Raw genomic sequence first — 27,920 nt, 5'->3', positions numbered from 1 at the left:
ACTCTGGCTCAGTTAAAAAGTGGCTTGACTTCCAGTAATTTATTTAGTCTCTGTGGAAATCTCATAAGGGGAGGTGGAAGAGTTGGGAGAAATAAAAGCCCAGCCATCCAGTTAGAGGCAGAGGAGTAATAAAAGTCACTCAGCCTGAAGTGAGGAGAAAAACACAGGTAAGAACTTTCTCCTTTCTTGTCATAGAAACTTTCTCCTGAATTTAGAAGAATTAATCCTGCTCTGGGTAATGGAGCCCAAAGCAGTTAAGATTGGAGTATGGATGGGAAGAAATATTTAAATTAAATTAAATTACTAGCACCATGATGGACTGCTGCTTAGAGGAACAGAAGATCAAATAAATTATTGGTTTGATCCAGAGGTAACATCTTCCTAATTGCTGCCACTTTGTTTATGTGTAATTAGGTACCCAGAGATGTGTGGTCAACTGAGAGCTCTTTTCTCTTGCTGCATGGTCTGTGCTGATACATCGATTTTGGGGACTAGGTGGTGACTCACTCAGTAAAGTGTGCAGACCTGGGTTCAAATCCCCAGTCCCCACCTGGGAGTGTAGCAGAGAAGCTGCACAAGTGATGGAGGAGTACTACTGATGTCTTTCTCTCCCTTCCCCCTCTCTCTTTCACCTTCTATTAAAAAAAGGGGGAAAAATCTGGGAGTAGTGAAATTGTGATGTAGCCACCAAGCCTTATAGGTAATTCTGGTGGCTAAAAGATTTTTTTTAATGTGTGCATTTATTTTTATTTATTTATTTATTTATTTATTTTGCCTCCAAGGTTATTTGCTGGGGCTTGGTGCCTGCACTACGAATCCATTGTTCTTGAAGACCATTTTTCCCATCTTCTATGCCTTTGTCATTATTGTTATTGTTGTTGTTGTTGTTGGATAGGACAGAGAGAACTCGAGAGAGGAGGGCAAGACAGAGAGGGGGAGAGAAAGACAGTCGCCTGAAGGCTTGCTTCACTGCTTGTGAAGCAACTCCCCCCTGCAGATGGGAAGTGGGTCTTATGCTTTGTGCCATGTGTGCTTAACCCGCTGTGCTACCACCCAGCCCCCAAAATATTTTAAATAATAAGATAGGGGCTGAGAAGATAGCACTATGGTTATACAAAACAAAAAATCATGCCTGAGGCACCAAAGGTCCCAGGTTCAATCCCCAACACCATCATAAGCCAGAGCTAAGCACTGTCTGTTCAATAATAATCATAATAAATACCATTTCTTTGAAAGCACTTTTTTTTTTTTTACTATTTTATTGAAGAGTTGGTCATTTCTAATATGGTTGTTGACACTTATGGGTACAAGTTCGTATCTCTTCAAAAAGCTCTCACTCCCAACTTAGAGACTTTTTCACCCCAAGAACCCTTCCCCACCCTCCTTCCCCAGAGTCTTTTTTTTTGCTGCAGTACACCCTACCAAGTCCAAATTTTGCTTTGACTTCTCCTTTTCTGTCCTTTTTTTCATTTTTTTGTCCTTTTAAAATATTTTATTTATTTTATTTTAATGAGAGAGAAAGACACAAAGAGAAACACCAAAGCACTACTCAGTTCTGGCTTGTGGTGCTGGGGATTAAAACTGGAACCTTGGAGTCTCAGAAATGACAATTTTTTGCATAACCATTATGCTGTCTCCTGTCTCCCCAGTGCCATATCTGTGTTTGTGTGTGTGTGTGTTTAGTTAATAATAAGTCCCACCTATAAGTGAAATCATCTGGTATTTGTAAAAGAACCTATTAAATACCGATCTAACTACAGTAAAGAAAAAGAAAGATCTATGGATATAAAATAACAGTGAACAAGTTGCAGTGTATACAGACATCTGGGTACTTCAAATAAAAGAAGTGCCCCTTTTCCTTTCCTCCCCCTATGCCTCCCCTGATGCCTACACTCTTTCTCCTCTTCGTATTTTTTTTCTTCTCCTCTACTAAATATAAAACCAGAAAAAGCAAGAAAGGCAGGAAGGAAAGGAGGGAGGGGCTGGGAGGTATAGCATAATGGTTATCGAAAAGGCTTTGCTGGGGGTCGGGTGGTAGCGCAGCTGGTTAACACACGTGGCACAAAGCGCAAGGACCCCCATAGGAATCCCAGTTCCAGCCCCCGGCTCCCCACCTGCAGGAGAGTCGTTTCACAGGCGGTGAAGCAGGTCTGCAGGTGTCAGTGTTTCTCTCCCCCTCTCTGTCTTCCCCTCCTCTCTCCATTTCTCTCTGTCCTAACCAATAACAACAACAATAATAACTACAATAAGGGCAACAAAAGGGGATAAATAAATAAATATTTAATATATATATATATCTTTGTGTGTTAAAAAAAGAAGAAAAAAGCTTTGATCCCTAAAGTTCTGAGGTTTCAGGTCCAGTCCCTAGCATCATAAAAAACCAGTTAAGCAGTGCTCTAAAATAAATAAATAAATAAATAAATAAATAAATAAGAGGGCCAACAAAATAGTGTGCTGGATAATATACTGCTTTGAAATGTGTGCAGCGCAGGTCTGAGCCTAGCCCCACAACACTGAAAGGAAGCTTTGTGGCTGTGGTCTATCTCTCTCCATCTCTCTCTCTCTCTCTCTCTCTCTCTCCCCTCTCTTCTCTCTCTTTCTCTCTCACTCTCTCTTTCCCTTTACCTCCCTCCCTCCCTTCCTCTCTCCCTCTCTCCCTCTGAAAAAATCAGCTTCAGGGTGGTGGTGAGGAGAAAAGAGAGATGGGAAAGAAAGGGAAAAGGGAGGAGGGGGAAAGGAAGATGAAGAGACAAAGGAAGCCTAGAAGTGTGTGACTGGAAACAGAGATATTTCTTAGACTAATTCCCTCTCTCAAGCTCCTTTTTTTTCCCTCCCGCCAAGGATAACCTCACACAATTCCACTGTTCCCCCTGCTATTGCTTTTAATATTTGATAGAGGGTGAGAGATGTAGAAAGGGAGCGAGAAACAATGGGAGAGGCACTGCAGTACTGCTCAGCTACTCAGGAAGCCTTCCTTCTATGGGGATTCCAGTGTAGTTGTTTGAGCCCCGGTCCTCACACATGGTAATATATGCACTCTACCCAGTAAGCCACCATCCCCTCCATCAAGATCTTCTGATTTATTTTATTTATTTGTTTATTTATTTATTTGCCTCCAGGGTTTTTGCTGGGGCTCAGTGCCTACACTACAAATCTACTGCTCCTGGAGGCCATTTTTTGTCCTTGTTGTTTATCGTTGGTATTGTTGTCCTTGTTGCTGGATAGGACAGAAAGAATTCGAGAGAGGACAGGAAGACAGAGAGGGGGAGAGAAAGCCAGACACCCGCAGACCTGCTTCACCGCTTGTGAGACGATCTGCCCCCCTCCCCCGCATGTGGGTAGCCGGGTTCCAACCCAGATCCTTACACCTTGCGCATGTGTGCTTAACCCGCTACCACTGGGCCCCCCTGATTTTTTTTAATTATTATTTCATGATGTTTTTCTCCCTTTCTCACACACACACACACGCACATGCACACGCACGCGCTCGTATATATAAACATTATTTTTTAAACAATATTCAGTATGTTTGATTGTATGGACACGACCCCACTTATATAAGCAAATATATATATATTATATATTTGCTTATTATATATATAATTAGGTACCCGGAGATGTGTGGTCAACTGAGAGCTCTTTTCTCTTGCTGCATGGTCTGTGTTGATACACTGATTTTGGCATTTCTGGGGACTAGGTGGTGACTCACCTATATATATGCTAATATAATATGAAATTTGTGAAGCCTAAATTTCAGCCCATACCATGGCTTTGGAAAGGTGTCTAGTCATGTGTTTGGCATGGTCACATTTTTGTAAAATTTGCAAAATATCAGCCCTACTTCTGAAATGACTGAAAGGAATTAGGTGGATCCTTTCTCACTACAGGAAAATGAATATAACTTGTGAGGGGAAAACACATTTAAAATCTTTAGAAATTAGATGCTGGGGGTTGCAGAAGGTAGAAGGTCTGGCTTCCGTGATTGCTTCCCCGCTGAACATGGGCGTTGACTGGTCGGTCCATACTCCCAGTCTGCCTCTCTCTTTCCCTAGTAGGGTATGTCTCTGGGGAAGCTGAGCTCCAGGACACATTGGTGGGGTCTTCAATCCAGGGAAGCCTGGCCAGCATCCTGGTGGCATCTGGAACCTGGTGATTGAAAAGAGAGTTAACATACGAAGCCAAACAAATTGTTGAGCAATCATGGACCCAAAGCTTGGAACAGTGGAGAGGAAGTGTTAGGGAGGTACTCACTGCAAACTCTAGTGTACTTCTGATTTCAGGTATATATTTTGCAGTAGTTTATGGATACTGTGAACATAAGCTCTCTCTCACAGAAACTGGTGTATATCTAGGTTTTGGGACTTTGTTAGAAAGTGAACCACCTGAGATGAAATTAGAGTGTACTATAAAAGGAAAGGTCTCACCTGAGTAATGAAGCTGAAGGGTTGTCATTCCACACATGAAGTCTCTGGACACAGTCTGAGGTGAAGCATGTTGAGGTGGCAGTCTTGCGTTGGTTAGGTTGTGATCGGCGGATGCAATATTATTTGGTATGGATTGGGAGAGGCATACGGGAAAGTGGGCCCTATCCAAGGGTTCCAGGACTGGGGGAAGTAGGGGCTCTATAGTGGAGATGTGAGGTTCCTGCTGTCTTAGGGTTCAAAAAGACAATCGATAGTTAATGTTATCATCACATTATTTGGTAATTGGGTTAACTTTGAAAAGTCCTTTTGTTAGGGTTTGCTGTACAGTACCCAGTATCTTGTATATAGCTTTGCTATTGGATGCTTCAAATCTACTTGGTCTAGGCTTTTGAGAGAGTCCGCATATCAAATACACAGCCTATATATTTAAAAGATTCAGTTTGTGTTTTGAAAAACTTTGAGACATACAATTGATTTTCCCCCTCTCATATTAATTAACTACTGATTTATATAGAAAGCTATCAGGGGAGGGGGTGGGTTATGGAGATTGGGTGGTGGGAATTGTGTGGACTTGTACCCCTCCTACCCTATGGTTTTGTTAATTAATCCTTTCATAAATAAATAAAGAAAGAAAAGAAAAATAAGTAATTAGTAAAAAAAAAAAAGAAAGAAAGAAAGAAATTAGATGCTGGGCCGCAGCACACCTGGTAGGAAGCACTTGTCACCATGCACAAATACCCGGGTTCGAATCCCCAGTCCCAGGTGGGAAGCATCACAGATAGTGAGACAGCATTATAGGTGTCATTTCTCATTCTCTGTTCCCCCTTCCACTTTCTCTCTACATAAATAAAAATAAAAAGCCTCTGGAGCAATGTATTTCTAGTACAGGCACCAAGCCCCAGCAACAACCCTTGTGTCAATAAAAAAAATTAATAAAAAAAGTCTTGGAGGACAGGCAAGTTAAGCACACACATTACAGTGTGCAAGGACCTTGTTTCAAGCCCCTGGTCCCCCACCCAGGGGGAAAGCTTCACAAGTGCTGAAACAGGGTTGCCAGTGTCTCTCTGTCTCTCTCTCTCTCTCTCTACCTTCCCCCTCTCCCTTTCAATTTCTCTTTGTCTTTATCCAATAATAAATAAATAAATATTTTTAAAACTTGGAAAAAAAATAAAATCTCCAGAAATTGTACTAAGGATGCATTAACTGATGAAACATTTATTCATGAAAAGTTTTTACTTATAGTAAAAATTTAATAAATATTGACTTTCTCATATAAGTCTAGTCTATAGAATAAATCCTTAATCTATAGAATAAATTTTAATCCATTTTTTTTGCCTCCAGAGTTATTGCTGGGGCTCAGTGCTGACACTATGAATCAACTGCTTTTTGGCAGCCTTTTTTTCTCTCATTTTATTCAGTAGGACAGAGAAAAATTGAGAGGGGAGGAGAAGATAGAGAAGAAGAAAATAGACACCTGGGAGTCGGGCGGTAGCACAGCAGGTTAAGCGCATGTGACACAAAGCGCAAGGACTGGCAGAAGGATCCTGGTTCAAGCCTCCAGCTCCCCACTTGCAAGGGAGTAGCTTCACAGGCTGTGAAGCACGTCTACAGGTGTCTTTCTTTCCCTCTCTCTGTTTTCCTCTCCTCTCTCCATTTCTCTCTGTCCTATCCAACAAAGACATCAATAACAACAACAATAATAACTACAACAACAATAAAATGTCATGGGCATCAAAAGGGAAAATAAATTTTTTTTTAAAAGATAGACACCTACAAACCTGTTTCACCACTTGTGAAGCTTCCCGGCTGCAGGTAGGGAGCAGAGGCTTGAACCTGGATCTTTGTGCAGGTCCTTACATATAGTACTGCATGCATTTAACTGGCTATACCACCGCCGGGCCCCCAATTTTAATCCATTTAATATAAATGTTTTACCATTAATCCAAAAAGAGAGTTTTCCATGGTAAACTATGTGAAAGGTTTTGCTTTTGAGATTAGTTGAATCTGGTTGTCAATGTCATACCAATAATCTTTCTTTCTTTCTTCCTTCCTTCCTTTCTTTCTTTCTTCCTTTCTTTCTTTCTTTCTTTCATTACCATAGCACTGCTCATCTCTGGTTTATGGTGGTGCAGGGGATTGAACCTGGGACTTTGGAGCCTCAGGCATGAGAGTCTGTTTGCATAACCACTATGCTATCTACTTCTGCCCCCAATAATCTTTCTTTTTTTTTTAATTTTTTTTTTAATATTTTATTTTATTTATTTATTCCCTTTTGTTGTCCTTGTTGTTTTATTGTTATAGTTATTATTGTTGTTGTCGTTGTTGTTGGATAGGACAGAGAGAAATGGAGAGAGGAGGGGAAGATAGAGAGGGGGAGAGAAAGATAGACACCTGCAGACCTGCTTCACCGCCTGTGAAGCGACTCCCCTGCAGGTGGGGAGCCGGGGTTCGAACCGGGATCCTTATGCCGGTCCTTGTGCTTTGCGCCACCTGCGCTTAACCCGCTGCGCTACAGCCCGACTCCCCCCAATAATCTTTCTAACGTACTATTGTGATAATTCTGTAAATTTCTACAGTGATACAAATGTAACCCTCACCTACCTCACTAATGACAAAACCCTTTTTTGCTTTGTTGGGGAATTTTTATGTCTCCACCTTCTGGGTCCAAAATAACCTGACGAAAGTTCTCAATCTACACATACAGAAAAATTAATTCATTCTGTCTCTTATAGGCAAGAGAAAACACTGAACATGGACTCACAGATACACATGACAGGCCCTGTGTGTCTCATTGAGAACACTAATGGTGGCCTAGTGGTTAATCCAGAGGCTTTAAAGATCCTGTCCGCCAACACACAACCTCTTGTGGTAGTGGCCATTGTGGGTCTCTACCGCACAGGCAAATCCTACCTGATGAACAAGCTGGCTGGGAAGAACAAAGGTGAGTGAAACAAGTAAAGGTTTGTCCATTCCCTTCCTTGCACCACATGACTAGCATTGACCACGGAGATGTATGGAGACAAGTCGGCAGGAAGAGAAATGTTGAAAACTAAGTTTTCAACATAAATCTGGAGGCATAGACCAACTTGCCAATGCCTATGGCCAGTCGTGAAGCAATCCAGAAGCCAGACCTCCCACTTTTTGCACCGCAAAAAGAATGCTGAAGGGAGTCGGGTTGAGTGGGTTAAGCGAGCATGGTGCAAAGCGCAAGGACTGGCGTAAGGATCCCAGTTTGAGCCCTGGACTTTCCACCTGCAGGGGAGTCACTTCACAGGTGGTGAAGCAGGTCTGCAGGTGTCTGTCTTTCTCTCCCCCTCTCTGTCTTCCCCTCTTCTCTTCATTTCTCTCTGTCCTACCCAACAACAACGACAGCAATGACAACAACAGTAATAACTACAACAATAAAACAAGGGCAACAAAAAGGGAAAATAAATAAATAAATTTTTTAAAGAATTAAAAAGAAAGAAAGAGAAAGAAAAAGGAAGGAAGGGAGGGAGGGAGGAAGGAAGGAAGGAAGGAAGGAAGAAAGAAAGAAAGAAAGAAAGAAAGAAAGAAAGAAAGAAAGAAAGAAAGAAAGAAAGAAAGAAAGAAAGAGGCTGGGGGAAATGAATTGAACTGCCAATGCCCATGTCCAGAGGAGAAGCAACTAGAGAAGCCAGACTTCCCACTGTCTGCACCCCATAAAGATCTTTGGTCCATCATCTCAGAAAGATAAAGAATAGGGAAGCTTCCAATGGAGGGGATGGGTCACTGATGTCTGGTAGTGGGAAGTGTATGGAATTATACCTCTCTTATCCTACAATCTTGTTGATCATTGTTAAATCAGTAATAATTTAAAAAATTATAAATGTTCCAGAAGTGTAACTTCCTACCTCTTCAAATGTTACCACACCTTTCCCTCTCTAACCACTTCTCCCACCAAATACCACTCTACTCCACCAAAATCCACGGAAACCTAGCCAGTCCCTCCCACCACCATGCCCTCTAAACTTTCCCTCAATGTTTTATACCACTCTGTGGGTTACCATTCTCATTTTGTTGATAGTGTCCTCTGATAAAACTTCTCATTTTAATGAAATACAATGCATTCATTTTTTTGAAGTATATTTTTTGGGAGCCATGCCTATGAAATCATTGTCAATCCCAAAACAAGTAAGCCTTTCACCCATTGTGATAAATTTGGGAAACAGAAGAGCTTTTGTCTTTCACCACTGATTGTGATGTTGACTGTGGACTTTCCCTATATAACTTTAAGTCAATGCCCTTCTATTTCTAGTTTGTTGATGGGACTATAAAAAGGCATTAGCCTGATGTTGTTATTTGTTTGTTATTTCATACATTATTCTAATTTCAGTATTTCTCTGATTGCAAACAGTAAGGTTGATACTGTTTACATGGCAATTCTTTCTCCTAAGCCTCAATGTGAAAACTTTTATCTGAATTTGCAGATTCATCTCTAGTTAAATCCCACCCCATTTAATCACACTCCCCTTGTGCAGGTTTCTCTCTGGGATCCACAGTACAGTCTCACACCAAAGGAATCTGGATGTGGTGTGTGCCTCATCCGAAGAAGCCAAACCACAGCTTAGTGCTTCTTGACACTGAGGGCCTGGGAGATATAGAGAAGGTAAGTACTGAGGACTAGATTTTAGAATAAACCTCCCTCATGTCTGAATGTTCTCTACACCATTTAATTATTTTTTAAATAGCTGGTACTTAACCGTAATATTTTTCTATGTTTTTAAAAAATATTTTATTGGGAGTCGGGCGGTAGCACAGCAGGTTAAGTGCATGTGGCACAAAGCACAGGAACCGGCATAAGGATCCTGGTTCGAACCCCTGGCTTCCCACCTACAGGGGAGTCACTTCACAAGTGGTGAAGCAGGTCTTCAGGTGTCTGTATTTCTCTCCCCTTCTCTGTCTTCCCCTCCTCTCTCCATGTCTCTCTATCCTATTCAACAATAATGACATCTATAATAGCTACAACTATAAAACAACAAGGGCAACAAAAGGGAATTAATTATTTAATTAATTAATTAAAAACTATATTTATATTTTATTATTGCACCAAAGCATAAGACTCTGTGGTGAGAGGCCAGTGTTCAGGTCCTAGAACATGATGGTGGAAAAGGACCTGGTATCAGGGAGGTTAGATTGTTTTGTGGAAAACTGAGAAATGTTATACCGGTTCAGACTACTGTGTTTTACTGTTGACTATAAGCCATTAATCGCAATAAAACTTATTTATTTATTGAATAAATACATAGAAATCAATAGGGAGGGAGAGAGAGGGAAGGCCCAAAGATTCTCTTCAGCCTGTCCCTCTCTCTTCCTACCAGTCCTTCCCCAGAGTCCTTTGCTTTGATGCAACACATCTCCAGTTCATGTTTTACTTTGTGATCTCCCTCCGTCTCTATTTATTAAGTCACATCCATAAGTGAGATCATTCAGTGTTTGTCCTTCTCTGCTTATCTCAGTTAACATGATGTCTTCAAGTTCCATCCAGGATGAAAAAAAAAAAAAAACCATCATTTTTAATAGCAGAGTAATTTTTTCACACATTTTATTTCTAGCTACTAACCTGTCATTGGATATCTGTGTTGCTTCCAGGTTTTAGAACTTTTTTTTTTTTTTTTTTACTGGAACTCAGCTAAACTGGTACTGGGGCTTCATGAACCTGGAACTCTTGGTGCAAGAGATATGAAGGTCTTTCTGCATGTCCACTATGCTACCTCCTCAATCTCATTTGTTTGTTTGTTTGTTTGTTTGTTTGTTTTTGCCTCCAGGGTTATTGCTGGGCTTCAGTACCAGCACCACAAATCCGCTGCTCCTGTAGGCCATTTTTTTCCATGTTGTTGTTGTTATTTGCTGTTGTTGGATAGGACAGAGAGAAATTGAGAGAGGAGGAGGAGAAAAAGATAAGATACCTGCAGACCTGCTTCACCGCTTGTGAAGCGACCCCCCTGCAAGTGGGGAGCCAGGGGCTCAAACCAGGATCCTTGTGCTTCATACTGTGTGTGCTTAACCTGGTACACTACCGATGGCCCCCTCAGTTATCTTTTCTGATAGATGTCTCTGTTTCTGCTGGGTAAATTCCCAAGAGAGAAATTTCTGGGCTGTAGTGTAGGTCCATTTCTAAACTGTTTTCCACAAGGATTGGACCAATTTTACATTCCCACAGACGATGCAGAAATGTCCCTCCTCTCACCGCTCCCCTGCCCCCAGGCCCCACATCCTCTCCAACATCTGTTGTCATTGTCCTTCCTAATGTATCACATTCTCATTGGTGTAAAGTGGTATCTTATTGTTGTCTTTATTTGCATTTCTGATCATCAGTAACTTTGAGCACTTCCTCACATATCTTCACAGTGACTTCCTCACTGAATGTCTTCTTCAGTAAACTTTCATTTCCTTGTCCCATTTTAACATGAGGTTGTTTGGCTTATTGATGCTAAGTTGGCTGAGTTCTTTATGTATTTTGGTTATTAGTCCTTTTTCTGAAGTCTGTTGGATAAAGGTCTTCTTCCACTCTACAGTATGTCTTTCTGTTAGGGTGATGGTCCTCTTTGTGTATAGAGGATTTCCATTTGATGTAGTCCCAATAATTTTTTTATGCTGGATTTGAATCTTTGAAGATAGTTACAAAGCATAGATGTTTAAATGTTCTGCCAAAATTTTTTCTTCTATGTATTTGATATTTTCTTGTCTAAAGTCCATGTCTTTAATCCAGTTGGAGTTGATTTTTCTGTATGGTGCTATGTGATGGTCTAGTTTTATTCGTTTGTACATTTCAATCCAGTTTTCCCAATGCTGCTGTTGAAGAGATTCTCCTTTCTCCATTTAATGTTTTAAGCACCCTTGCCAAAAATAAGCTGTGGGAACTTATTTCTGGTCTGCATGTCCCTTTTGGTTCCAGTATCAATGCCCAACAGTCTTAACTATATAATTTGTAAATTATCTATCAACAGTCACAAAAGGACCTAGTAATAATCAGTGTAAACCAAAAATACCAATTGGAAAACTACTCAAAGTCCTAAGAGCAATAATTTTTGTTTGAATTTAGGTTTCTCTTATATTTCATTCAACTTTTTTAAAAATATATATTTTAATTAAAAGAGCTTACTTTTACTACAACTAATCTTGAAAATGCCATATAAATTAAATGTAATTTTTTTAAGATTTTATTTATTTATTAATGAGAAAGATAGGAAGAGAGAGAGAAAGAACCAGACATCACTCTGGTACATGTGCTGCTGGGGATTGAACTCAGCACCTCATGCTTGAGAGTCTGATGCTTTATCCACTGTGCCACCTCCTGGACCACAATGAAATGTAATCTTGCTTTTAAAATGTTCTGACTTTGAGCTGGGTAATGGTGCACCTGGTTGAGTGCACATATTATTGAGTGCACAAGGACCCAGGTTGAAGTTCCCAGTCCCCACCTGCAGGCAGAAAGCTTTGCAAGTGTCTCTAGTTCTCCCTCTCTATCTCCCCCTACTCTCTCGGTTTCTAGCTGTCTCTATCCAACAGATAAAGATAATTAATAAAAAAAAATGCTAATGTCTGACTTCTAGGGTGACAACCAGAATGACTCCTGGATCTTTGCCCTGGCAATTCTTCTGAGCAGCACCTTCGTGTACAACAGCATGGGGACTATCAATCAGCAGGCCATGGACCAACTGCAGTATCCTTTGGTGGGTCCAAAGGCAGAGGGATGGTTTATATATTTTTTTATTCTTTTTTTTTGTGTGTGAGTGAGGGAACTGTAACAGGAAGTAGGTGAGGAGGGTATCTAAGTCTAAGTAGACACTATTTCATTATGAATTTTATATTGACTCACTACAGACTACTGTATATTTTTGCTTTCAGGTATATATTTTGCCCATATTTATGGATACATGTAAACATATGCTCTATCTTACGGGACCTGGTCTATAACTAGGTTTTGGGACTTTGTTAGGAAGTGAGCCTCCTAGAATGGAATTAGCGAATACTATGAAAGGCAAGGTCTCACCTGAGTAATGAGGGTGAAGGGTTGACATTCCACGCCTGATGTCTCTGGACACAGTCTGAAGTGAAGCATGATGAGATGGTACTCGTTGCATTGATTAGGTTGGGATCAGCAGATGCAATATCATTTGGTATGAATTGAGAGAAGCATGCAGGAAAGTTAGCCCCATCTAAGAGGTTCCAGGACTGGGGGAAATATAGGCTCTATAGAGGAAGTGGGAGTTTCCTGCTGTCTTAGTGTTTAAGAAGACAATAGATAGTTATTGCTATAATCACATTATTTGGTAATTGGGTTAACTTTGAAATATCCCTTTGTTAGGATTTGCTGTGTCATACATAGCATCACCAGAATTTATGTCCTTTGACATTATTTGTCTATAGCTGTGCCACGAGTTGCTTCTGTTCTTCCTGATCTAAGCTTTTGAGTCAACATATCAAAGACTCAGCCTATGTATTAAAAAGACTCTGTGCTTTAAAAATTTTGAGACATTCAATCAATTTTTCCCCTCTCATATTAATTAAATAGTGATTTATATGACTACAAATTAATAGGAGTATATATAAACACCATTCCCACCACCAAAAGACTGTGTCCCATCCCATCCACCCTCACCCTCAACCCAGGGTTTTTACTTTGATGCCCTACTCAAAATTTAAGAAAGAATAACAGAAAGAAAAAAAACTAAAAGCAGAATTTGACTAAATTTGGAGTAGGGCACCAATTTTGGATGGTTTATATTTTATAAGTAGTTGCTTCAGACTATAGGGGAAGCTTAGCATGTAGTGTGCATGCCTTGCTTATGCGAGGGCATGGCTTCAGTCCCCAATTCCATACAAAATGACAGAGCTGTGTTCTGATTTCTCACTCTGAAAAAATAAATAAGTAAATAAATAAGTTGCCTAAATGTGAATCAAGCACAAAAAAGAAAAGAACATAAAAGATAATTCAAGGACAGAGAAAAGATCCTTTGGCCCTACTGAAGAATTGATAGTTGGGAGGCAGATGGTGGCACACATAGTTAAGCACACATATTACCAAGCACAAGGAACCTGGTTTGAGCCTCTGCTCCTCGCAAAGAGATGCTTCACACATGGTGAAATAGGTCTGCAGGTGTCTGTCTTTCTCTCTCTCTCTATCTTCCCTTCCCCTCTCGATTTCTCTCTGTCCTATCCAATCAAACAAAATGATAGGGGGCCAGGTGGTGGTGCACCTGGTTGGGTGCACATATTACAATATGCAAGGGTCCAGGTTCGAGCCCTCAGTCCCCACCTGCAGGGGGAAAGCTTTGCGAGTGGTGAAGCCGTGTTGCAGGTGTCTTTCTGTCTCTCTCCTTATTTATCATCCCCTTCCCTCTTGATTTCTGGCTGTTTCTATTCAATTAGTAAATAAAGATAATTTAAAAAATTAAAAATAACAATTATTTAAAAATTGATAGTTGGGTGAAGAAAGAAAGCAAAATGAAGGTTTGGGGATCTCTGGAGCTAACAAGCTAACGTGGGATGGAGGAACTAGTCTTGTCTACATGTTTTCCTTAGTTTGCAACTCAGTTATGTGACAGAACTAACAGATCGAATAAGAGCAAAATCTTCACCTGACAGCAGTGAGACTGATGATTCTGCTGACTTTGTGAGTTTTTTCCCAGACTTTGTGTGGACACTGAGAGATTTCTCCCTAGAATTGGAAGTAGATGGAGAACCTATCACAGCAGATATGTACCTGGAAAATTCACTCAAGCTTAAGAAAGGTAAAGTAGAATCAGTGAATGTCAAGGATAAACTCTTATCATTGTGTGTGTGTGTGTGTGTGTGTGTGTGTGTGTGTGTGTGTGTGTGTCTGGGGTTTCTTTCTTTCTTTTTAATTTATTATTAAATAGAGACAGTAAGAAATTGAGAAGGAAGGGAGAGATAGAATGGGAAAGAGTCAGAGAGACACCTGCAGCCCTATTTCACCTTCACTTGTGAAGGTTTCCCCCTGCAGCTGGGGACGAGGGGTTTAAACCTGGGTCCTTGAGCATTGTAATGTGTACAACCAACCAGGTGCACAACCACCGGGCCCCATCTCTGGGTTTCACCATTCTGAGTGATATTTTTTCTTTTAATGTTTTTTTATTTATTCAATGAAAGAGAGAGAGAGACCAGACCACTGCTCAGCTCTAGCTTATGGTGGTGCTATGAATTGAACCTGGGACCTCAAAACCTCAGGCATGAAAGTCCCTTGCACAATTGTTACGCTTTCTCTCCAACTCTATTTTCTTTTTCCATTTTCTTTTCTTTAAGATTTGTTTATTTTATTTATGAGAGAAAGAGGAGAAAGAGCATCACTCTGGCACATTCAGTGCCAGGGATTAAACTTAGCACCTCATGCCTGAAAGTTCAATGCCTTACCACCACCGTACAACTTCCCAGGTTGTATGAGTCGTATTTCCAGTGGGGTTGGTGAGTCAGGAGTGGAGAAGACACAACAATATCACTTCTTCCACCACCACCACCGTAGGACTGGGCTTAGACCTGCGTTATAAGCATAACAAGCAAGCACACTATCCAGTCCAAAACTCTGTCAATATTTTAGTGTATATTTTTCAGCTGGCAATTACTAAGAATCCGTGCTCAATTAAATCATGTTCCCTACATTATCATCATATTAATTTCATTGTCCTGCATAAGTCCTATGATGCTGGGATTAGCCAAATGAAGTAGAGTAAAATGGATATTCATGAAGCATTAGATAACAGCATGAAGAATACACTGAGTTGGCAAACTATGGCTAACAAATGATAGCCTAGAATTGCCAGCCAGGTGTCTCTGTTAGTGCAACTTTGTTGGAATCATGCTTTACCCATTTATAAATGTACAAGTCCCGCCCCCACCATTGTCTGAAAGTAGAGTTCTCCTGTGAAACCTTTCCCAATGACATAAAGAAGCAATTACCATTAATTTACATAGGGATAAATGAATATACACAGATTCTCCCAAACAACCTACCAAATTATACAAAATAGCACAGAAAATTTAACACTGGCAATAGTTAAAACAAGGATATGATTTTAAATAATAATAATAATAAATAACAATCTTTTAAATTTAACCTAACTGAAAAGACATTGAGCAACGTGGAAGCCAAAGATGTACTATGGAAGGAGAGTTAGACTCAAGTGGTTGCAGAAATGGTGCAGTGGATAAAGCATTGGACTCTCAACCTGAGGTCACAGGTTCAATCCCTGGCAGCACACATACCAGAGTAATGTTGGGTTCTTTCTCTCTTTCTCTCTCCTCCTATCTTTTACATTAGTAAATAAAGTCTTTAAATATATATATATATATATATACATATATATATTTTTTTTTTTTTTTAAATAGAGTCAGATTGTGCGATGGACCGCTCAGGCAGGGGAACAGCAGGAGTTGTCAGGGTCTGCTGAAGAGAGCACGGGGTGGATCAGGAGAACAGATAGACACAAGGGAGACGCAAGGGAGAACAAATAGACACCACACTCTATTGGAGGGTGAATCTGAACTCAGTGTTTATTAGACAGGCAAGTGTATATATACCATTTTTAGCATTTACATGATATTTTGAAAGCAGCAAACTGGAACAGAAAGTAAAGCATTTCTGATAATTGTGGTTATTTCAATGGAATGTCAAGCCCTGCAGGAGTAACCTGCAATGCATTCATGAGTAGGAGTGCTCTGTAAAAATTTAACTTTCTCTCTGCTGTGAAAATCTAACTCCCTCCTTAATCATGGGGGGGGGGGCAGCGTAAGCTAAGGCTTTGGCTTTTAAGGGGGGCAACATATGTCTGATTGAGGAATTTTCTTAAAAGTGTATATATGTCTTCTATTTTTGATATCTCTTCTGGCTCATTACTTTTTAATATATTTTCTAATTTTAATTTATCTACATTAGGGACTCTAGATCTACTGCAGTCTCTGTACCTGGTACGCCACAAATGCATCAATTGGGTATATAATTTATAAGGTGTTCTGAGAGGAAGCAAACACCGAGGAGGTCTGCTTCTTGCTAATCTTTCTAAAAACGGGCAAACTATATCAGGATACATGAGTGTCATTAATACTAACTTTTCTGTCACCCTGTATGTAGGCACCAGTGTAGTGCAAAGGGCAGTCAGTGGGCTTAGGTAAATATTTGTGGTAAAGATAGGGAGGAAACCACAGTCTACCACCCATGGGGTAAGCTGGTCCCCATTTGGTCATAACTGAAGGTGCTGGTCTGTGGTAGGACCCTCTGTCTGGTTTTCTAACTTGCTGAACTCTGGGTTTTTCTTCAGTTTCTATTTCTTGAAAATGTGAGTCATCAGAGACTGTATCCCGGGCTGGGCCTCCGGGAATCAGTGACTGAGTATCCTGATCATTTTTTATTAATCTATAGACTAGGGGAGCTTATCCTCACCTGTTCCCACCAAACATAAGACTCATTGTGATCATAAGAATAATGGATTGTAATCTAAATTTGATCGGCATGCCATGTCCTGTTCCCAGAATCACTCTTCCTTGAAGATGTGGTTCCCGGTTGCTGACTTTGTCAGACCCTTTGTTTCTGGTTTGATAGGGACATGGCAAGATTGAGCTTGGAGTGGTAGCAGGGACAGAAGAATGAAGGGAGAAGATAGAAGTCCATCCATTATCAACTCATTACAGTCTGAATCAGAGACACCAATGTCCGTATTTTCTTTTGTGTCTGCCCAGCTCACAGTCAGAAGTTTAGGTCTGTCTTCAGTTGTGGCTGAAATAGAATAGGATTGTTAGGAGTTGGGCGGTAACGCAGCGGGTTAAACGCTCCTGGTGTAAAGTGCAAGAATAGAATTGTCTGACTGCTTGGTTCATACATTATTCTGTCAGTCTTTACATCTTAGGGTCCATCTTGTTAATGGAAGTACAAAATAAATTGAAATAAAGCACAGATCCTCACTGGCACAGTTTACATTTTTGGTGGCTAAACTGCAGGATGTTGCACGTAGTTCCGGGGAAAGGAACTTGGTGGGAGGGGGAAGATAGCATAATGGTTATGCAAAGTGATTTTCATGCCTGAGACTCCAAAGTCCCAGGTTCAATCCCCTACCACCATTATCCAGAGCTGAGCAGTGTTCTGGTTTAAAAAAAAGGGAGTCAAGAGGTAGTATATCTGGTTAAGCACACGTGGCATGAAGCACAAGGACCCGCAGAAGGATCCCCACCTGCAGCCGAGTCGCTTCACAGGCAGGTCAAGCAGGTCTGTGGGTGTCTGTCTTTGTCTCCCCCTCTCTGTCTTCCCCTTCTCTCTCCATTTCTCTCTGTCCTATCCAACAACGACGACATCAATAATAACAACAATAAAAAGCAACAAGGGCAACAAAGGGAAAATAAATAAATAAATATTTTTAAAAATTTAAGAATACTTGTTTAAAAAAAAAGAAAAGAGGGAGTCGGGCTGTAGCGCAGTGCGTTAAGTGCAGGTGGCGCAAAGCACAAGGATGCATAAGGATCCTGGTTCGAGCCCCGGCTCCCCACCTGCAGGGGAGTTGCTTCACAGGCGGTGGAGCAGGTCTGCAGGTGTCTATCTTTCTCTCCTCCTCTCTGTCTTCCCCTCCTCTCTCCATTTCTTTCTGTCCTATACAACAACGACAACAAAAATAATAACTACAACAATAAAACAGCAAGGGCAACAAAAGGGAATAAATAAAATAAAATAAATAAATTTAAAAAAATTAAAAAAGAAAAGAAAAAAGAAACTCATTGCTTGGGCTGCTCCTACTGATAAACTGTTAAAAAATGCTAATTTTCTTTTTCACCAGTTGTAAAAGGAAACATTCTCTCCAGATCTTTTGACAAGTGAAAACATTATAAATTTTTTTTTAAAAAATCAACATAACTGTTTTATAAAAGCACAGTAGCTTAATTAGAACTTTTTAAAAAGTGGGGATGCCTATATAATCTATGGTTACTTTCACACTACGATAACCTTACTTGAAAAAGAAGCCTCCTACCCTGCATCACCAAAAAGGTTGCAGGTTTAGGCCTCTACTGTAAAAGTTTGCCAGCCACCGTTCCTAACAAACCCCTTTTTCATGTTCCTCCAGGTACCAGCACAAAAGAAAAAAATTTTAATCTGCCCCGGATATGTATTCGAAAGTACTTCCCAAAGAAGAAATGCTTTGTTTTTGACCGGCCCACTCAACGGAAAAAACTAGGCCAGTTGGAGACAATGTGTGATGAAGAGCTGGACTCTGAGTTTGTGCAACAAGCTACAGAGTTCTGTTCCTACATCTTTAGCAGTGCCAAAATTAAAACGCTTTCCGGAGGCATTGAGGTCAATGGACCACGTGAGTCCTCTGTCCAGTTTTTACTCTAATTATTAAGACAAAAGGAAGGAGCCATAACATTCCCCTGGCTACCTTTTTTTGAAAAAAAATGCAGTCACTGCCATTATTGTGTTAACTTCCAAATGACATAGACATTTCTAACAGATTTTATTAGTCAAAATTCATTGATGAGAAAAGATAGGGTAAGTGGAGTCACCAGTGGCACACCTGGTTGAGTGCACCTGTCACCATGTGCAAGGACCTGGGTTCAAACCTCTAGTCTTCATTTGCAGGGGGAGAGTTTCATAAACAGTGAAGCAGTGCCATGGATGTCTGTTTCTTTCTCTCTCCCTCTCTACATTGGCCTTCCCTCTCAATTTCTATTTGTCTCTGTCCAATAAATAAATACATACATAAAACATTTAAAAAGAAAGCATAAGAAAAAAATCAAAGAAAAAAGTATATTTATTAAAACTTTCCTAAGTGAAATAGTAGATTTGAACTGGCCAATAAGGTAGCCACCAGACAATTGTGGCTATCTGACTTTAACTGTAAGTTAAAGTTAAATAATATTTAAAATTCTGATCACAAGCTATATTTCCAAGACTCATATCCACATGTAGCTAGTAACTACCATAAGGACACAGGTAAGCCATTTTCATCATCACAGAACATTCTGCTAGACAAGGACGCCTTTTGCTTCACTTTATACATTCTGACCAAATGCTTTTCAGGTATAAGTTAGTGATACAGATAAATGGTACAGAGAGAGTCCTGGTTCCTTTCTTAATGGTGCCTAGGAATGGCAAAGGGCATGCTAACACTCTCAGTACAGACCTATCTTATTTAGCACAGAAATCCAAACTCTTTGGTGTGCATCCACATTCCCCAAGAATTTTATCCGAGGGGAGGATCTAATGCATTTGATCTGGAGAGAACTGGAAATCTGCGTTGGTAGTAAATTTCCAAATGGTTCTGAGGACAGTGAACCTGTGAAGCGAACGGGTGGCAACAGACATTAAGATGAATAGAGCAGACTATTGCCTCCCCTACCTCCAACAAACATCATGATACACTTCCTGTACGCAGGTCTGGAGAGCCTGGTGCTGACCTATATCAGTGCCATCAGCAGTGGGGATCTGCCCTGCATGGAGAATGCTATCCTAGCCTTGGCCCAGATTGAGAACTCAGCTGCAGTACGAAAGGCCCTTGACCACTATGAACAGCAGATGAGGCAGAACATGAACCTGCCTACAGAAACCTTCCAGGAGCTGCTAGACCTGCACAGAGTCAGTGAGAAAGAGGCCATCGAAATCTTCATCAAGAGTTCCTTCAAGGATGTTGACCAGTTATTTCAAAAGGAATTAGCGGTATTTATTTTTTCTCTTTTATATGAACCAAAGCCTCTAAAATCAGCATACTACTTATTGAAAGAGTGGGGGAAGCAGCTCAGTGGTCTCAACTTACCTTATATGAATGATTTCCTAGGTTCGATCCCCAACAGAATATGAGAAGAACAGACAAAATGAGTAGAGTCCCATGGTGCTTTGTAATACTTACCTATTTATCTCACTTTCATAAAAATTTAAAAATAAAACCAGTTGACCAGAGAGGTAACTTAGCACTGTAGGACATGTATGACACCCTGAGTGCAGCACTCTGTAGCAATGTATTAAAAAAAATACAATGGGGGGCAGGCAGTAGTGTAGCAGGTTAAACACACATGGCACAAAGAGTGAGAACCATCTTAAGGATCCAAGTTCAAGCCCCTGGATCCCCATGTGCAGGGGGGGGGGGTCACTTCACAAGCAGTGAAGCAGGTCTGCAGGTGTCTGTCCTTCTTTCCACCTTTCTATCTTCACCTTCTCTCTTGATTTCTCTCTGGCCTTTCCAAAAACAAAAATAAAATGGGGTGAAAAATGATCTCTAGGAACAGTGGATTCTTAGTGCAGGCACTGAACCCCAGCAATAACCATAGAGGCAAAAAAAACTTTGGGGGTCCTGGTATAGTATGGTAAAAAAAAAAAGACCTAAATTGGAAGTTCTGCTCACACACACACCCCTCACAGGGAGAAGAGAGATTATACCCATGCATCCACAGCTGTGCTGTAAACCATTAACCTTTCAATAAAATAATAAAAGAAAAAAATACTATTAGAAAGTGACTATAAAATGGTGACAACTAAACTGGGGAAATAATTCAACTTGTTAGAGCACAGTGTTATTATGTCTGAAGCCCCAAGGCTCAATCCCCAGCACTACCATAAAGCAGAGCTAAGCAGAGTTCTCTCCCCCCTCCCCCTCTCCTCTTCCTCCTCTCTGTAAACAAACTTTTAAAAGAATAATTTAAAAAAAAAAAAAAACTGGACAGCAGGGAGATAGTCTAACAAGGGAGCAGGATGGAACATGACAAGGGACACAGAGTGCCCAGTAAGCTCTCCTGATAGGGTTCTGGACTGACATCTACATGGAAGGCTCATAAGAGAGAAGGAAAATAGGGCCCGATATAGTTTCCTGGTCTTCTAACTTTTATAGTAGGTTCTAGAGATGTGTGGAGACCCTGTAGGGATTTACTTCAGCCTTTTTCTCCAGGTGTCACATCTCTATCCATCTGCTTTATGGCCTTGGCAGTCAGGTAGGAAGGGAGATGCCGGGACAGGATGCAGACATCTTGGCCCTTCTGGCCCCTCTTCCTGGCTACCTGCAGGATGGAGGGGGAAGGATTGCTAGTGTCCTTCCTTCAAAGGCATTTTATCCCTAGCAATAACATAATGGTTATACAAAGAGACTCTGCTTGAGGCTCCCAAGTCCCAGGTTCCATACAAAGAGACTCTGCTTGAGGCTCCCAAGTCCCAGGTTCCATACACTGCAGTCCTGCATCACCACAAGCCAGATCTGAGCAGTGTTCTGGTAAATTAATTAATTAATTAAAAATTAAATTAAATTAAAGGAACCAATTTCATTACAATGGTGTCAATTTTGCTTTTAACCAGAGCACTGCTTAGCTCTGGCTTATGGTGGTATGGGGAATTGAACCTGGGACTTTGGAAACTCAGGCATAAGAGTCTCTTTGCATACCCATTATGCTATCTACCCTCACCCATGTCAAAGTTTTAAAGATTTTTTTCTTTCATGAATAAATTAATAAACTTACTGTAATTTAATTTAACATACACAGTTAACAATAATAGCTCCTAACCAAATTATATGCCTCTGCTATCAAAGTTCTTGTCAAAAATCAAAGAAATTTGTAGACTCAGTTTTCACCAGCAGCCTAATGTTAAGACACATATAATCCTCCTGTAATCACTGGTCGAGTCAGAAGAGCTGAAGTTTGACTCTAAAGGTGTATGTATAGCTAACAATCTAACAATTTGGTTTTTTTTTCTTCCTTTTTTTTTTTGTTTGTTTTGTTTTGTTGTTGTTGAACCAGAGTACTGATCAGTTCTGGCTTAGGGTGGTGTAGAGGACTGAACCTGGAACTCAGAGCCTTAGCCATGAAAATCTTTTTGTATAATCATTATGCAATCAACTCCCACCCAAGCTAATTTCTGCTCTGAATTTCAACTCCAAGGATTATGGGGCTTCCAGAGAAAGTCAGGAAAAGCAGAAAGAACATAATCTTGTAGAATTGCATATAATTCTCTCTAGGGGTCAGAGACCCATATTTTAAAAGCCTTTGGAGGCCTGGGGAGAGATAACGTAGTGGTTTAGAAAGCCTGTTGAGAAGTTATGAGGTCAAAACAACCTTTCCAAGTTATTTTTATTTTCTATTTTTACATTGCAGATTGAGCTAGAAAAGAAGTTGGATGGCTTCTGTGAACAGAATATGAATGCTTCATCAGATCGTTGCTTAGCTTTACTTAAGGATATTTTCAATCCTCTAGAAGAAGAGGTAAAACAAGGAATTTATTCTAAGCCAGGAGGATATCAACTCCTCCTGCAGAAGATAAGAGAGTTGAAGAATAAGTATCTCCAGGAACCTGGAAAGGGGGTACAGGTAACAAAGATTTATCTATTTTCTCTGGGGGAACTACTGTCATGTACTCTTGAAACAACATATTGTGACCAAATGTACAGTCACACAGATGCACAATTAGAGAAATCAGACAGCACTGTCTCACTCATTAAACAAGGTCAAAGAGACTAATATATCAAATATGATCATCCAATTAAACTAAAAATTGATTTGTCAGGATAATCTTGAGGCTATCCGTTTATCAGGTACATCACCAGGCTATTATTGTATTCAACTTTTCATAATATTTGTTATTTTATATGATGAGACAGAAAGAAGTTGAGAGGGGAGGGGTGATAGGGATGAAGAGAGAGAACAGGAGAGATACCTGCAGCACTGCTTCACCACTCTTAAAGCTTCTCCCCTGCAAAAGCAAGTTGGGGGCGTGAACCCAGGTCTTTGGCACAGTAGTATGAGTCAGGGCATAGGCACTCTTTGATGCTTCTCTGAACAAAAAAAGTATTTAGGTTTCAAACTGCCTTCAGACTTAGTTGGCAACAAAAGTTCAAATAATGGCATCCTCTCTGTGTTGCTCTCCGTGTTAATGGAAAAATTTGTATTACTGCTGAGTGTTTCAGCTTTCTCGTGTTACAGCTCAAATGTAGCCAAGAACGAGACCAAGGCGGGGTTGCATTTATTTCACGCTGGTGGGATCTGGTTCACTCCTCCAAAACGTGGTCAGCTTTTCCACTGTGGCAACCAACTTTCATTCTTTTCAAACTGTGCACAGCGCAAGCTGATTGGTTACCTACAGGATCCAAAAGGACACCTGCTGATTGGTTACAAACCGAATCAAAGGGTGAGAGCTGATTGGTTACAAGCAAACTCCAGGTGTGCAGACCGAATGTGCCAAGGTGTGGGGTTTGGTTACGAACAAAATCCACCTCAATGAACAGATTTTTCATTTCACTCCAACCTTACATCTCCTTCCCTCCACTTCTTCAACCACCTCTTTCCTTTCACCTACTTTCTCCAGGATGGTGTTATTCTTTAGTAGGTTTAATTCATGTGATACCACAACACCAACAATTCCAAATTAGAGCCCCCAATTTACTAAGTATAGAATTTCACATTCAGGAGTCAGGCCATGACACACTTGGTAGAGCAGACATATAACAATGTACAGGGACCCAAGTTTAAGCCTCTGGCCCTCAGCTGGCTCTATCAAATATATAACTGGAAAGAATTTCATTTTCCCAATATCTGCATCACTCTCTCATAAAGCATCCCACTTATTGCACGCCATGCCTGACAAACATGAAATATGTGCCCGACTTTGTGACAGGGAACTTTGAACATCAGGTAAACAGGGCCAAATTAAACAACTCCTAGCAGAAAAGATGTAGATAAACAAGAATAAATGTTTACTGTCCTTTCCTGCTGTTAACTGCATGTTCCGTGGGCCTAAGGCTGAAGAAGTTCTTCAGACGTATCTGAAGTCCAAAGAGTCCGTGATTGATGCAATTTTACAAACAGACCAGACTCTCTCAGAAAAGGAAAAGGAAGTTGAAGGTGAGGAGCCAGCCAAGACTTTAAAACATTCTTAAAGTAAATGATTTGTCAGGATGAACCTAAGATTCATTCCCTTTCTTTCTTTCTTTCTTCCTTTCTTTCTCGTCATAAATTCATTGGGCCTAAATAATTAAAACAACAAAGTAGACATCAAAGTCAAATATGAATTATGACTTATTTTATTAGGTGGAGATCCAAGTCATATTATTTTCCCTGGTGTTGGAAAATAATATAAACTATATCAAAGAGTGGTCCAGGGGGTGGCACAGTGGATAAAGCATTGGACTCTCAAGCATGAGGTCCTGAGTTCAATGCCTGGTAACACATGTACCAAAGTGATGTCTGGTGTTTTCTCTCTCTCTCTCCTCTTCCTCCTCCTCCCCCTCCTCCTCTTCCTTTTCCTCTCATTAATAAGTAAGTAAAATATATTTTAAAAATAAAAAATAAACTATACCAAAGATATATCTAAAGAACTGAGCATGGATAAAATGAGTCTCCTTTCTTCAAAAATCTACAGTCTTCCTTATTTATCTGTATTTACCAAGTGGCTCACAAATTAAGGCAATGAATAAAAATACACCTAGCTTTAATGACTACATGTCTAATCTTCAATTTTGACTGTGTTCACTCTTAACTGTTTTCTTCTTCCTCTAATATTTTAGTTTTAAAAGAAGCTTCATGTAAGTTCATGAAGACTGACAGAGCTAACCATCGTAATATAACATGTTTACATTGTAATTATCACTGAAATTTATTGTTGCTATTCTGTACTTTAACCTGTTGTGATTTGGACTAATTTACTAGATTAAGGCAGGTGATAGATGATATATAATTGATAGGTTAGATTAGATTAGATTAGATAGACATTATTTAAATATGTTGTTGCAGATACTGGCAAAATAGCACACCTGTGAAGGCACCAGCATTACCATGCACACAGTCCCGATCTGAGCCCCTATTACAGTGCATGAAAGATGCTGTGGGAACAGGAGGAAGTTTGGCTGCTGTAGTGCCTTTCTTGCTCTTTTTTTTCCCCTCTCTCTTATTAACTTGGGCTTCCTATATTAGAGAAAGAAAGGCACAGATGTCACCTACTTGGTCAAGTCACATATGTGTAAAGAAAAATACAGTGAGAAAGAATTGTAAAGGAAAGTATGCAAGGAATAAGACACAAGATGCTTATATCTGTATATATTTTTAATTTTTATTTATTTACTTATTAAATAGAGATAGAAACTGAGAAGGAAGGGGGAGATAGAGAGGAAAAGAGATAGAGACACACCTGTAGCCCTGCTTCACCACTTGTGAAGCTTTCCTCCTGCAGGTGGGGGCCTGGGTCTTGAACCTGGGTCCTTGCACACTGCAATGTGTGTGCTTAACCAGGCGTGCCACTGACTGACCCCACATCTGTATATTTTTCTGCTTATGTTTTCCTCCTCACAGTGGAACGTGTGAAAGCTGAATCTGCACTGGCTGCAACAAAAATGTTGGAGGAAATGCAAAGAAAGAATCAGCAGATGATGGAAGAGAAAGATAGGAGTTATCAAGAACATATGAGACAACTGACTGAGAAGATGGAGAATGAGAGACAAATGATGAAAGAAGAGCAAAAGAATATTATTGAACTAAAACTTAAGGTATTTCTTTACATTACCTACTGTTCCTGTTTTGATCTGTCTACTCCCCATGATCACGTTATTGCCCACTTGTGCTTTTGAATATCTGCTTGCCTGCCTGACACGTCCTTTGCTTGTATCTGTATCTTATTAGCAGTTACCTTACAACCAGTCCTTGATCAGCATTTTCTTTTATCAGTGACAGCTATTATCTATTACCTACTAGGTACTATAAAAATGGTTTGTCTGTGGGGTGGGGGTGGGGGGAGTGGTGGTGCACTGGGTTAAGTGCACATAGTGCAAGGACTGGCTCAAGGATCCTGGTTCCAGCCCCGAGCTCCCCACCTGCAGGAGGGGCTGCTTTGCAAGAGGTGAAGCAGGTCTGCAAGTGTCTTATCTTTCTCTCCCTCTCCCTCTTTGTCTTCTTCTTTTCTCTCGATTTCTCTCTGTCATATCCAGCAACAACAATGGAAAAAAGATGGCCTCCAAGAGCAGTGGATTCTTAGTGCAGGCACCAAGCCCTGGCGATAACGCTGGAGGCAAAAAAAAAAAAAGTTTATATTTATCTCTTATTTAATACAGCATATAGCAAATAAAAATCTTTTATGTCTCTTATTTAAGAGAAGAAATAGAAGGTCAGACAAGATACACTAGCTTTTATGGAGCCACACAGTTTGGCAAGATAACTGAATTATTTCACCATTTAGTGGAATTCCACAATGATTTTATATTCTATCCAACCTGGGGTTACTTTAGCTCTGAGGGAACCTTGATGATGAGAAGAACTCCTTAACTCTCACACTTGGTAACAGCTTGCACTCTGACCTACTTTCTATGCATTAATCCCACTTTATGTTGAACTGAGAATTATAACCAAAATATACATATGGGGGAAAAGATAGGTAGAAGTTAAAGATCTTTTAATACTATACTTATATAATCTATATTTGTCCATTTTAGGAGCAGGCCCGACTACTAGACGAAGGATTCAAAAAGGAGAGCAGACAACTTCAAGAAGAGATAAAGAATCTTCAGAATAACATGCGTAGACAACCACCACCAATTTGTGTCATAAGCTAAAGATGTAAAAAAGAAAGAAATAGAGAAAAAAACAAAATAAATAGAGCATTCTTGGCCACTGACACTTAATAACTATAATTAGGTCTTCATTGTTTTTACTTTTTATTCTTGATTTCAAGATTGTTCTTCATAACATGATTAGAAGATTATAGGGATTCTCGGGCCAGGTGGTGATGCATCTGGTTAAGCACACACATTACAGTGTGTAAGGACCTGGGTTCAAACCTCTGATCCCCACCTGCAGGGAAAGCTTCACCAGTGGTGAAGTAAGGCTGCAAGTGTGTCTCTATCTCCCTCTCTCCTCTCAATTCTCTCTGTCTCTACCCAGTAAAATAATAATAATAATAAAACCACCTTACAAAAAACTAATTTATTTTTTAAAAAAAAGAGAGAGAGAAAGATTACAGGAATTCAACAAAGTTCTATGCCCCAGCCCTAGTGATAACCACCATAGCTTTCACAGAGACTTAAAGTTTCATATTTATAACACCAAAGATTTTCAAAGACATATACTACTATAATTGAAATCATAGCCATCTTCAAACAATATTGTAAATTGTGTAGCACAGGTATGTTTAACCTTGGTGCTAACACTGGAGCTAGCATATGCTGGTAACCTAATGGATACTAAGCAGAGTTTCAGATAAAAGGCTCAGGACACATTTAGGTATCATTTTTATTAAGTGTGCAAAGGGTTTGAACATCAGGATCACCTAGTTTGGCTTTATGGTGAGGAAAATGTACAAATTTTCATTGTTATCAAGATTGTAGACTCTGTGAGGAATGATCCCAGCACACTGAAAATGGCCAAAAACTCTGACAGATACAAACCTAAAGCAGAGATGCAGGGCCTCTACAAAATTACCATAGGGAAACAGAATAAAACAAGGGCATGCTTGAGTAAAAACTTAGAAATACCCTCTTCTTGGGTTGTATTGTTATGTGGAAAACTGGGAAATGTTAT

The 27,920-nt window shown here is 40.1% G+C and overlaps 1 protein-coding gene across 1 annotated transcript; it reads left to right on the top strand.

Annotated features, from left to right (window-relative positions):
- Positions 1-27,331, top strand: LOC103125868 (guanylate-binding protein 1-like). Its single transcript, XM_060202303.1, has 11 exons — positions 1-167; positions 7,157-7,365; positions 8,924-9,051; positions 11,999-12,108; positions 13,983-14,179; positions 18,509-18,751; positions 19,820-20,100; positions 22,518-22,730; positions 24,158-24,260; positions 25,704-25,897; positions 26,837-27,331. Exons 2-11 carry the CDS (start codon positions 7,176-7,178, stop codon positions 26,954-26,956), a joined length of 1,779 nt encoding a protein of 592 aa, XP_060058286.1. The 5' UTR covers positions 1-167; positions 7,157-7,175; the 3' UTR covers positions 26,957-27,331.
- Positions 27,332-27,920: the final 589 nt, after the last annotated feature.

The sequence above is a fragment of the Erinaceus europaeus genome, chromosome 11 (genome assembly GCF_950295315.1).
Source record: "Erinaceus europaeus chromosome 11, mEriEur2.1, whole genome shotgun sequence".
Taxonomy (NCBI): Eukaryota; Metazoa; Chordata; class Mammalia; order Eulipotyphla; family Erinaceidae; genus Erinaceus; species Erinaceus europaeus.
The sequence above is the reverse complement of the archived record's forward strand: the minus strand, read 5'-3'. Positions and strand labels throughout refer to the sequence as shown.

Excerpts from the sequence above, each read along its gene's own strand:
- LOC103125868 (XM_060202303.1), top strand. The coding sequence starts at position 7,176 with ATGGACTCACAGATACACATGACAGGCCCTGTGTGTCTCATTGAGAAC. Across the intron at positions 9,052-11,998 it reads GCCTGGGAGATATAGAGAAG|GGTGACAACCAGAATGACTC; the intron begins GTAAGTACTGAG and ends TCTGACTTCTAG. Across the intron at positions 24,261-25,703 it reads AAAGGAAAAGGAAGTTGAAG|TGGAACGTGTGAAAGCTGAA; the intron begins GTGAGGAGCCAG and ends TCCTCCTCACAG.